This window comes from Botrytis fragariae (genome assembly GCF_013461495.1).
Source record: "Botrytis fragariae strain BVB16 chromosome Unknown tig00000012, whole genome shotgun sequence".
Taxonomy (NCBI): domain Eukaryota; kingdom Fungi; phylum Ascomycota; class Leotiomycetes; order Helotiales; family Sclerotiniaceae; genus Botrytis; species Botrytis fragariae.
Genome location: NW_023500989.1, coordinates 1,596,209 through 1,608,640, shown reverse-complemented (window position 1 = coordinate 1,608,640; position 12,432 = coordinate 1,596,209). Strand labels below are relative to the sequence as shown.

Sequence of the window (12,432 nt, the reverse complement as noted above, 5' to 3'; positions counted from 1 at the left end):
TGTTTTCTAAAGTACTTCTATAAAGTCTATATCATGTTCCTGTTTCGTCAATCGCTTGAAGCTAATTAGTATGGATGATCTCAGCAATCAGGATGTCCATACCATGCGTGAAAGACATCACATATCATATGAAACCCTACGAAATGTCCTGTAGAATCCTATTTCAATTCCTATCAACTAGATACTGAGAAATGAATTGAAGCGCTAAGTACTATTGATTCGACATTCTTGCAAGAAATCTCGAGGGATAATCGTTCTTCATATCTTATGTTGAGGTAGATTATGTGATATAGGAGGGGATATAATTGTAAGCGAAATGACCAAGGAAAGATGCTGTGAACGAGAATTCTTTTTGAAGCAGTCATCATATTAGTCTAAAAACTGGCATCAGATTGGCAATCAACTCTAGGAAGTACCCATGAGGATTTCATAGCTGGAACTACCAGAAAGTACTTCAGGCGAACAAATCAGTAACAATATCCGAAACAACAATAATTTATGGCTATAAGCTCTTACATTCTCCTTTTCCTCTCAATGTTTCATTCCCACAGCATAGAGAAATCCACCCACTCACACCCATTCCCCAGCATCTCACTAGACAAACCCCCAAGTAGAATGAGAGAATTAGTCCAAACCCATCCACCCCAAACCATGGACTCCAACCCCCCAAACCATGGACTCCAACCCCCCAACCCCGCCTCCACCCTCACCTCCCTATACCCGCACCCCCATCGCCCACCTCCCCTTCCGTAACCCAAACCCTCGCCACCAGCGCCGAACTCACCGAGCTCTTCCTGCGCACGCAAATGCGGGACTTCCACAACCCCATCTCCTCCCACACACTCCAACTCACTCAGCAAACCGAGCGAATCGCGCTTCTGGAAATGAATGAGGTCGACAATAAATAGCGCTGTTAGAAAAGATTTAGGGGATGTAATAATAGTAATACAAATAGTGTTTATTTCGTGTTATCATTTATGATATCATACTCTATTGATGAAAAGTCTAATAAAAATCCTTCTCTAATAGCTTGGTATAAAATAAAATAAAAACAATAAGAATCGATTAATGAATAAAGTGTAGAATTTGAGTCATGCTAAATAGAAGACAAAGAAGCCTGTAGAAAGCTTGAGAATTAAGAAAAGAACTTTCGAAAAATCCGTTTTCCATTTCTCGTCTTAGTATAAATAGGAACTTAATTGATAAGGTTATAGTCGAGTGAAAGATTCTGTGGGTTAATCAACGTATTCTTATTGTAAATAACAGATGACTGAGGTAGATACGATAGTATTTGGTGATATAGAGGATTGTTCGAAGATAGCGGTGTAAGTGTTGTGGCTGTAGATGGTGATGGCGGTATATTCTGATGCGAGATTGAAGGTAAATGAAACGAAGGATTGATTGTTAATAAATTATTGTAGGACTTTGGCAAGGAGTAGTATAGATTATTGACACAATATGGAACCGCTTGTTGATACTTCCTCTAATCAAGCAATCAAAGATCGTGGTTTGTGGTCTGTGCGCAGCCAAAGCTTCCCCTCCACCTTTTCATTCCGGCTTTCACTTCTTCTTCTCTTGCGCTCTCCGACGAAATTGGTGTGCTGTCCAATTAACTTCCATCCTGAGTAACGAGAAACCCACCATGCCGAGAGAAAATCAGTCTTAAGCCATGATAGAAGAAAAGTCCTGCTTGTTCTTAAGATCGGCACCCCACAACGATCAGTCCCACAACCCACATAAATATGCTCCACTATCCCGTTGCTGAGCGGCTCGGTTGGTCTTACCCTGAACGCGGTGGTGCCTATCGCTGAAGAACCCTCCGATATTCAGTCCATACAATGTAAAAATTTGATAACTTCATAACAAGTGAGCATACAAGAATAATACCCAAAACTAGCGTTATAATTGGAGCCAACGATCAGATTGTCACCTACTATCCACTCCTCATTATCTGATAGGTGTAGAGCTTCTGTAGAGGAAGATTTGATTGTCACTAATTCAACGGTTTGCCCAAAGGACTGTATAGCTGTAATTGGTTCAACCGGACAGCTTCCGGGACTGCCACATGTCGCGAATAGTTTGAGGGTGACTGATACCCCCGCCCTAAAGAAAAGCAGAAGTTACGAGCTTCCTCGCCTTGACTACACCTACTCTTCCTTTGCTATCAAGTAATCATCGTTATATAAATCTCTTGTATTCTCCTTCACACTCAGCATCATATTTCTTGAGCATTTTGTTCAACAGTTATCCACCTCGAGGTCAAAGTCAATATGTCTGGTACATCAAGCCTCCTTGCTAGGTAAGTTTGTATGAACTCATAAGAAGCTATTCTCTGTTGATACTTATAGGATGCTTGACTCTGGCCGCTACTCTGATCTTACTATCAAATGTGGTAATAAAGTGTTTAAAGTCCATCGAAATGTAGTGTGTCTACAATCAAGGCCTCTCGCCGCTCATGTGGATGGTGCATTTTTGGTTGGTACATTTATTTCCTTGAGCTAGCTCTGCTTACTCTGATTTAGGAGGCTTTGACCGGCGAAATCAATCTGCCAGACGACCATCCAGCAATTTTCGAAAGAATTATCAAGTTCCTCTACACGGGAGATTTCGATGCTACACCTTCCACTGACGAAACCGTCAAAGAAGCGTCAAGTGAACATGTCAAGGAGCCTCTAATTGAAGCATTCGATGAGAATTCACCTGTGCTCGTCAAGGAAACCGTTTATGAAGCAGTTGATGAACCCCTGGAAATCTTGACAATTTGCACACGCGTTTTCACCATGGCGGAAAAATATGATATTCCAGAATTGAAGGTACTCGCTAAAACAAAGTTCGAAGAAGCCGTATCTACTGAATGGAATACTGCTTCACTCTCAGCTAGCCTATGGCTTATGTACGATGAACTTCCGGAGTCCGATCGCCTGCTCAAAGATATTGCTATTCAAGCTGCTGCTAGTCATGTTAACGAACTGGTTGACAGAGGGGAATTCGCAGCATTGTGTAAGGAGAATGGGGATATCGCATTTGATGTTCTCAAGGCTTCTCTACATGTGTCAACGCATTCTGGAAAAACATGTCCATATTGTGATATGGAGTATGAAAACCGCGTTTTAAAACGAAAAAAAGAAAAATATTATTGTAATAATTGCAACAACTACTTTCGATAATTAGAATTGAATAATTGAATACAATTGTAAATACAGCGATGTCGAAGAATATACTGTGTTTGATTATAAGAATGTTTATTCGCCCATCAAATTTGTCGATTACAAATAGTTCTTTCGTCATTAATGCTCCCATCATATTTCTATTGAGATAAATCTGGCAGAATAACCATTAACCGCCTCCATTCTCAGAAGTGGGGATATCTCGTCAGCAACAGGTATGGTTTGAGGTTCAATGGAATCTCGCCGATCAAGCCTGGGGTATCAGGTTTTCTCTTTTGTTATGGATACAAAAGTCATGTAAACAAATTCCCATTCAATCTCACTATTTCGAGCTCAGCTATAGATTCCCATGTTCTGAGTATCTTCAACTCGAGTATGCAACACTCAAGTTCCTTGCTATCTTATCTATAACACCTCGGTTTCACTTTCTATATAATCATGTAGTTCCTATTGATCCTATCGAGACGATTGATTCTTAATCTTCGGAGAGAAGCTTGTTATAGCAAGTGTTACAATGAAGGTTGTTCCATTGGTTGTGGTATATAGCCATAAGCTTCTCTATCTTCTCTTTGTTGTGGTGATTGTATTTAAAAGGGGTGGAGAAATAGAGGCGATATAACGTCAGTTCTCCTTTAGGATCGTAGACCTTGATAAGTACGAAATTGAAGGGTGGTGCTTGGGTCTGATCGCTGTCTCTTTGAGGAACAGCAGAGTCTTCGTAGCTGTTGCTGGACTCAGAAGCCATGCTTCAGTGTAGATCAGTATAGAAGTTTAGGGCTGTACGAAGCTGTTTACGCTAGTGATTGCCCAGCGATAAGTCATGTCAGAATACAATTACTCGGAACGCAGCACAGCCAACGATGCTAGCTTGATTGCGACTTTGGATACAGGGTCTGTACCGGATTTTGTTCGCGATTTTCCTTGGAAAAAAAAAAGAGCACGGTGCTTTCGGCCTTTCGTTCCGAAGATTAATTCGTTCTGTTTAATAATAAAAGTTAAGCTTAAGGCTTTGCCTCGTATGGCTCACATCGCCTGTTTCAGTCTGCTGCGGTACGTTTCTTGGGCCTCCTACCCCTCACACCCAAAGAAAATGTTACCAAGTGATATTGGGTATCAACGCATGAGACTCATCTAATATACTTCGTTGGGAATGATATATAAAGTCTTTCATGACTTGTCTACCAATATTGTCTTCAAATTCTTTCATGGTACACAATACCATGTCTGCTACTCGAATACAATAGAAAATCAATAACCTTCGTTTAAGGCTCTTTCTATTGCCGATCCAACAATTTGACAGTTACGACCTTCGCAAGCCTCAACATGGACCCCGTGCCGTCGGTCCAGCCTGGCAATGCGACTTACCTGAATCCCGCATCATGCGCAAACACTAAACAATATTCTGATGGTAAGGAGTCGCAATGCCAAGTTACAGCCAGCCTGGTCTGCCGCTTCTGCAAATTGGTTCAGGTATGTTGCTTACATGTCATTTCGCATTTGCTAGGTCTCAGAATACCGCAGAAATTACCACAACATGTGTGAATAAGTCTGACGTATTCAAGCATTGCTCTTAAGAGTGTCAGATCACGAACTGGCCCATCACAAGGAGATTTGCAAGTCTGATCTTATCAAGAGCGAATACGTTCCGAGCTGGATCAAGCAAGGCCGTCTTCCCAGCTGGGTTTCCGATAGCGGTCTCTCATCGAATTTTGGTATCAATCAATATCTTTGGGGAAACATGCTGGTTGTGAATATACTGAACATGGATGAGGGCGGAGTATCTGCGATATTCATCGCGATATGACCTTACTTTTCGCTGCATCAGGAGATATCCGAAACCTCGTTAAATTTACCATAGAAGGTCTTCCACATGGATATGATGGTCGATGCACGCTTGTCATCAACGATATCAATTTCATGGTTGTCGCACGCAAAGTTGTCTTACTATTCGTCGCTCTAAACCTTGAGCCTGAAGAAGCGGTCCCGATAATGATATGCTTGTGGTATTCAGCGCTAGTACCACACACCATGATAGACACTCTTTGTCACATTGCACTAGGAAGCATTGTTGAAGTTTGCGAGAAGATTCAGGATAAGCCATCAATTTCCCTTCAAGCAAAGACATTTTCTTTCGGAAAGAGATCCTTGCGATTAGTACTGAAGAAGCACCAAAGGGACGAGCTGAAGGACTATTTCAATGTTCCATGTGATTTGACACAGAAGAATGCACAGGCAATTTGGCATTTCGTCATGTTAGCTCCGGACAGGATCGATTATCTGCATCGTGCATTATGCAATCAGCCTTCTCCGATCCGAGTCGCAACGATATCATTTCGCGAAGACGGCATTCTTTTGCCGCATGGCGCATCGAGACAGAGGTTCAGAGGCTTAATGCGCCCAATCCGTGAGCAGCTCCACATTATCCCTTCACGTTCGTGGCCCAGCCGACTTTATAAGCACATTCTTTCATAAGGATCGAGTCTGGCCTATCAAAGATGACGAGAGTCCATTTGAAGTCTGGGACTACCATGAGTACATCAGATTCACACCAAAAGCTATCAATGATGTCATAGGTAGCCTCTTCTTCTTTCTAAGAGATACACTCTTGCGTTTCTGTAAGAGTATCAAGGATATTGATATTCATTTCCGACTCTCCAACGTTGATGTTCGAAGGCTTTCGGATCATCTCAGCATGGAAGAATCTCAGTTCGACCGCATCGAGGTACGCACAAGTTTTCTCTTGACCTTAATAGTAAACATATGATGACAGTTGATACAAAAATAGGTCTCGAACATCTGCCATCGCGGATACATCGGACCTGAAAAAATCCTTTCCACATTCAGCCCGCTCCTTAATTCAAAAACCACCAACCCAACAGCGATACTGCTAATACTCTTCTTGAACGCCGTCAGCGAGGTATGTCACAACAATGACCCGAAGAGCGATCAGCGTATCAATGAGTCTCGGGTATTAATGCAGAAATTTATACCGGTGACATCGATAACACTTACGACTATGATGGCCGGTGGTGCGAATACAATGAGCAGCCGGGACATGATTTGAATCTCTTCATGCTATACAATGTTCGGCGATTTTGAAAAGGCATTTGGCACTTTCTTGCAGGAAGCCCAAATACACAAGCTGACGAAGAAGTATGGGGTGAAGATCAGGAAGAAGCATGCTATTATCGAGCCTTGGCCGTTGAGGATCACAGAAAAGACAACGAAGGAAGAGTTTGAGATAAGATGTGCTACTGTACATACAGGGTGTGAGCAATATGTGGAAGTTGAGAGGGTACAAAGGATATAACTACAGGTCGTAGTATGCCGCTCGCACTTCTCCTATTGAATACTCTAATTTTGAAGACTTCGGCTGAGCTGCAGGCTAGCACTTATGTTCGTGCCTGGACCAACTACGCCAGGCGTTAAAGTCATTACTAATAAGCTAGATATGGCGCGCCCAGCCACTGTTGGTCTTTTTGCTTCAGATTTTATAAAATTAAAATTATGACGTAAATATCGTGAGGCTGTTTTGCACTAACCAAAACCATTACTTGCTTGAATCCGAGGTACAGAGTCGCGTGACGATCATGCATGAATTTGCGCGCCACAGCAGTCACAACACTAACGACGATTTCCTGCATAAGTACAAGACCTTCAAACTTAAATAAAACTTCTCTATGAATATTAAAGATAGTATAAGTTCTGTGGTGCAGCTATGATAGAGGAAGCCTATTACGCTGTGAAAGGAGACTCTTTGCAAATCAGGCGTGAATGCGATGATGCGACCGTGATTTTTTGGTAAGAAGGGATCAGGGCTGTCTGGAAGTAGTCATGAAATATAACTGATAAGAAAACAAAGGAGATATTAAGGTGTGCACAGATTTTGGGATGCTTGAAGTCAAAGCGCCCATCATTTTTTCCAGCATATAGGGCTTTCCGTTACGCAGGAATGGACATTATAAGAACACCTTTCCCACCCCCTGCATGTGACGTAGGCAGAATCCCATCACCTCCCGATACTCGGCGTCAGAAACCGCTGGCCTAATGGCTAGGGCTTTATGTATTATTATAAACATGGTGAGCGTCAATCTCTGGCAAAGCAACCAATACATCGGTCAAATAGTTCAGAGTTCAAGCGGCTATATAACTTTATACTACAGAGAGAAACACAGAGAATAAAAGATACATCGACCAAAAAGATATCCAGGCTATAGAGATGCGTTTGAGGAAGCGAGAGAGGTGGAGGTTCTTACAAACTATATCACATGGTGATAAGATAGCCTACCTGGACGTGCTAGGGCAGTCTGGGCAAATACATTTTGGACGCTTCCCCAGCATTAAGATTTCAAATCCGAAAACTTCGAATTCATATTGATAACGAATGTATGATGGAATCCTATACTAAAGGTTTAAATATGTCTTCTCATACCAGCAGAAATACCTCCCTAAGACTGCCGAATATTTACTTAATCGGGCCGCAGTGCACCGGGAAGACCACTATTCTCGAAACCCTCCGAGCCTATTATGCGATTGACGCCAACCGCGAGTTTGAGAGCCGATGTGCCGAGCGCCCTGTTATTATCGAAGAGGTTGTAAGGAGAGTCATGCGTCGCGAATGCTTCAATATTCAAGATCTGAAGAATGTTGAGAGGGGATTTGAGTTGCAGCAATGTGTTCTACTAGAACAATACAATGCCGAAAAGATATTTCAAGGTGACTGGTGTATATCAGACCGGTCTGGACTTGATGCTCTTGTGTATGCAAAAGCGTATATAGGAGTTTCTGCGGCGAAGAAGCTAGAGGATACAGAGGAGTGGAACAGGTTGCAGAAAAGAATGCAGGATGCCCTGGTAGTATTTTGTGAAGCTGGGGACGCGAGTTGGCTCAGCGAGGATGAAGTGAGAATGAAGTACAGCAGCATTGCGGAATGGGAACGGTTAAACAATGAGTTCCATGCCATGCTTATAGAGCACCACATTGAATACATCACTTTGCCGAAGCACGTAACGGACTTGCAGGATCGGGTAGCTTTAATCAAAAACGCATTAGGCATGAAGAGCCAAAACGAAGTGGATCTATGATCGTTCAGATTGTAACCATAGCCATTGTTTATGGCATGAACATGCCAAACAATTCTCTCCATTTGTACACCGGGAGTTACACTGATTACCCGACTCCCTTACATTACTCAATAAATATCAATTTCATTACTCCGTTGAGCATTACTTCCAAGTCTACATCTAGAATAATTGATTGTCTGAGACCAACAACGTCCATTGTGGAAAGATTATTTCAAGAACCGAATCAACGATCACTCAATAGTATTAACGCACTCGAATAATCACTTCACCCTCTGGTGATTTTACGAATATTGATATCCAAATAGCCACCTAATTATATCTCCTAAATCAAAAACTGCACTTGAGTATTGTACCTTAATCTTAGAGCGTCATGCTACTCTGAACTCAATACTCCCTTTCCATCACATACGTATAAGTTATATTTCACATAGGACACCAAAGGAATCGATCAATATATCAACCAAATCTCATTACAACTCTATCTACTTGAGTTTCTCTACTACCCCTCACACCCACTTTCCATTCGATTTTATCATTGTAACTAGATTTCGAAAACTAACGCTTGTTTCCCCACTCGTTTCAATCTAGAATACTATCAGCATTTTCTCGCCGCTCAAAAGATTCTGAACACACAACAAGCAATATCCCGAGATCTCGATAATAATCCACTATAGCCGGGTTCAACCGTTCAAACTCTTCGTACCGGCGATGAAAGATTTCCTCGTTATCGTCAAGTCTTCCTTCCAGCTTTCTGGTCAGATATCGGTGCAGGGCAATTTCCTTTCCGCAGCAAAAATAAAGGACAAGATCTGGTTTGCGTAACTACAAAACGATGAGAAGGATAGAAATATATCAAACTATTGATCACTTGCCTGCTCTTCGCTAGCAATTCCCTGGTCAAGTCTTCGTGGGAACCCATCTATAATGATAGCAGGACAAGATTCTAGCTTGCTTGCTATAGCACGTTTCAAGATATCGATTATAGTCATTGTAGGCACTAGTTCACCCTCTTGTATATAGTCTTTGATAGCAAGACTTTGTTCATTTTGCAAATCTCGTAGCAGATCACCAACTGAGATATGGTGACAGCGATAGTATTGTGCCAAGAGCTTACACAATGTTCCCTTTCCCGATCCTGGGCATCCTAAAATATGTTAATTTGATTCATACAAGTGTTTGTAGCACGAGCTTACCGATAACGTATATCAGAAAAGTGTCACTGCGTGGTAGAACATTTACTCTGTTATATTGTTCATCCATTCTGATCGTGCCATATAAGATCTGGAAATAATAAGTTGACTTGAAGTACCCCTTGGAAACCTGGAAGTATATATCTTAAATGAGAAATGTAATTGAAAGTTCGGCCATTGATATCCGTCAAATCTACTGTCGAGCCAATAAGAAAAGAATAGAAATGTAGTCCCGTGAATGGAAACTCCTGGAAGCAAAGAGTTACATCTTATTCGATCAACAATCCAAAGTAGTAAGGAAATCATATAAGATATGCAAGCTTTAATAATAGATATCAAATCCGGAAAAGCTTTCTTTTGCCACATGAAGGGCGAGGAAAACTTTATAACACCAGTGGAGATTTAGCGAGGTACAGCAATACTTACGTGCATCCAAAATGGAACTTGTCTTCATAAAAAGGTTCAAGATGGAAAATGATGCTTTCATTCAGTTAAAACTTATCTGTTTTCCATAACTCTGTCAAAAGCTCCATCAACTCAGAGATACAATATAACACGGACTCAGCTCCTCAAAATAAGATTATGGCATATATTCTTATGGCAGCTTTTATGGTAATCCTATTTACTGCCATTTTACTTCGAAGGGGGAATTCAAAGTCTGTATCGACAGTTCCGATTTCGGTAAATTATCACTTGACCCGAAAATGTAACTATGAGTGCGGTTTCTGCTTTCATACCGCAAAGACATCATATATCCTCCCATTAGAAGAGGCTAAGAGGGGTCTTTCACTTCTCAAACAGGCTGGAATGAAGAAACTGAACTTTGCTGGCGGAGAGCCTATGATATATCCAAGATTTGTAGGAGAGTTGGCGAGGTACTGCAAGACGGAATTGGGGCTTGAATCGATTTCGATTGTGACAAATGGAAGCCTGGTAAAGCCGCAATTTCTCGAAACCTTTGGACGATTTATTGATATTATCGCGGTTTCTTGCGACTCCTTCGATGAAGCCACGAATGTGAAGATTGGCCGTGGTAGAGGATATCATCTGCAGAAGTTTAGAAAACTCCGCATCAGCTGCCAAGAACATGACATCAAATTTAAAGTCAATACCGTGGTCAACAAATACAACTTTAAAGAGGACATGCGCGCTGCCATCGAAGAAATAGCACCTTTTCGCTGGAAATGCTTCCAGGTCCTGGTGGTCAAGGGGGAAAATGACTCAGATACTACCCTTCGTTCCGCGACCCAGTTTGTCATCTCAGACGATCAGTTTCAGCAGTTCTGTAACAAGCACTCAACCATTCAAGGCTTTGTGGCAGAACCAAACAATGTGATGAAAGACTCCTACCTCATTTTGGATGAGTATATGAGATTCCTTGATAAGGGGAACGATCCATCGGCATCGATACTTGAGGTTGGAGTTGAGAAGGCTCTTCAGAGAGTCTTCTGGGACGAGGAAAACTTTGTACGTCGGGGAGGTATCTATGATTGGACCAAGGCTACACATGAGGATAGTAATAAGCTACTGGATTGGTGAACACGAATGTTACGTTTGATCGAAGGCTCAATGTCGTCTTGTTTGTCTCTCTTGGGATAGACGGGACATCGTTATCTTTACTTATTAGTTTGTGTTTCAATGCAACAGCTCATATCCTACAAATGATTCATATTTATAGGGATTTTGTTAACGTATTATGTCGATATTGTTTGCTATCGAATGTCTCGCGGATACAATCAGAAAACCTAATGCAAAGTATAGTATTGACTTTTTCTTCATTCTCCGTTTGTAATTCCTGCCATAGTAATCCATAAAGTAATCCCATCTGCCAGATCCAAATACAATATTGATTTTCATTATTCAATTTCTTAAGAATCATCCTTTAGCCGTTAGTATCATTTCACCTTTCAGATGCTTAACACATACTTCAGAAGGAAAGCCGAATAATTCAAAGTAAGCTGTCATCTTTCCTTTAGGAATATCGCGATTCGCAAAAAACCATGAATACTTCTGCATGAAAATATCAATGTCCAAGAGCGCTGCTGCGGTTTGGTGCGTTTGAACTTCTACCTCGCCAACCCAATGGCCAAAATCCGTGAAGTCTAACATGATGAAAAATCGATCGTCTGCAAGAAAAGTCTCCCTTGTCGTACGATACCGACATATGCTCTTTAAGCCGAAGTTGGTATCTGGACCTGCATTATATCCTAAATGCGTGTAGGTGCTAATCAACCTCTTGATTTCATGAACTTTATCGGTTTCATAAAAGGAAGATCGAAGATAGTTGCCATCTTGACGGTGTTTGGCCTCCCAGGATTTATCGCGTTTTCGTATCCATATGCCACTCTTCGACAACTTGTTTGCAGAATCGAAATATTCGTCCTGAAAGCTCTCGGTGCGCTGATGAGCCAGACAGCGAAACGGCGGTTGGCCATGGTTCATTCGGAAGCGTGTCAGCAAGGCTGGGTTAAAGACGAACTTCCGCTCAATTTCATATACTGGCATCGTAGATTTGGCGAATAGGCAGTTAGGTTTTGGCTTCATATGGCGAAACGGCTACGCTCGGCGATTAAAAGTGTTGCCACGATGTTCGGAGTTAGTTGAACGCAAAATTTTAATACGAAAATCGAAGCAGCTCAAAAACTTTCCATATAACAATCTCGCTTAGGGCTGTCGTTTTAACTTCCCTGGCGGAGCTTTTCTCCCTTCAAAATCATGACCGCGAACCCATATTATATTTATTCATTAATTATAGGAAACCTCAAAATTACATCAAAATGTAACAACCTAGATGGGAGATTTGACATTCCCAAAAGTCAATACTGAAGATATAATTTTTTTTTAGCAACGGTATTGTGTCATGCTTAACACGTGAGCTCGTACTGACCATTCAAGACGTGGCAGGTTCACGAACATTAACATGGTCATGTGACCAGATTCATAGCTTCCTCCGAGAGTCTGTCACTACCCCCAAAGACTTGAATCAAAGGA

The 12,432-nt window shown here is 41.7% G+C and overlaps 4 protein-coding genes across 4 annotated transcripts; 2 read left to right on the top strand and 2 right to left on the bottom strand.

The window, feature by feature from the left end:
* Positions 1–2,270: 2,270 nt before the first annotated feature.
* On the top strand, positions 2,271–3,167 carry Bfra_002710 (putative btb poz domain protein; the record flags this gene model as incomplete). The annotated part of the gene is made up of 3 exons (XM_037333124.1): positions 2,271–2,299; positions 2,349–2,475; positions 2,523–3,167. 3 exons carry the CDS (start codon positions 2,271–2,273, stop codon positions 3,165–3,167), a joined length of 801 nt encoding a protein of 266 aa, XP_037195252.1.
* Positions 3,168–8,830: 5,663 nt separating this feature from the next.
* On the bottom strand, positions 8,831–9,511 carry Bfra_002708 (putative ump-cmp kinase protein; the record flags this gene model as incomplete). Its single annotated transcript, XM_037333123.1, has 3 exons — positions 8,831–9,073; positions 9,250–9,395; positions 9,445–9,511. The coding sequence occupies 3 exons, from the start codon at positions 9,509–9,511 to the stop codon at positions 8,831–8,833; spliced, it is 456 nt and encodes a 151-aa protein (XP_037195251.1).
* Positions 9,512–10,023: 512 nt separating this feature from the next.
* Positions 10,024–10,980, top strand: Bfra_002707 (putative radical s-adenosyl methionine domain-containing protein; the record flags this gene model as incomplete). The annotated part of the gene is made up of 1 exon (XM_037333122.1): positions 10,024–10,980. The coding sequence occupies one exon, from the start codon at positions 10,024–10,026 to the stop codon at positions 10,978–10,980; it is 957 nt and encodes a 318-aa protein (XP_037195250.1).
* Positions 10,981–11,309: 329 nt separating this feature from the next.
* Positions 11,310–11,946, bottom strand: Bfra_002706 (uncharacterized protein; the record flags this gene model as incomplete). Its single annotated transcript, XM_037333121.1, has 2 exons — positions 11,310–11,321; positions 11,368–11,946. 2 exons carry the CDS (start codon positions 11,944–11,946, stop codon positions 11,310–11,312), a joined length of 591 nt encoding a protein of 196 aa, XP_037195249.1.
* Positions 11,947–12,432: the final 486 nt, after the last annotated feature.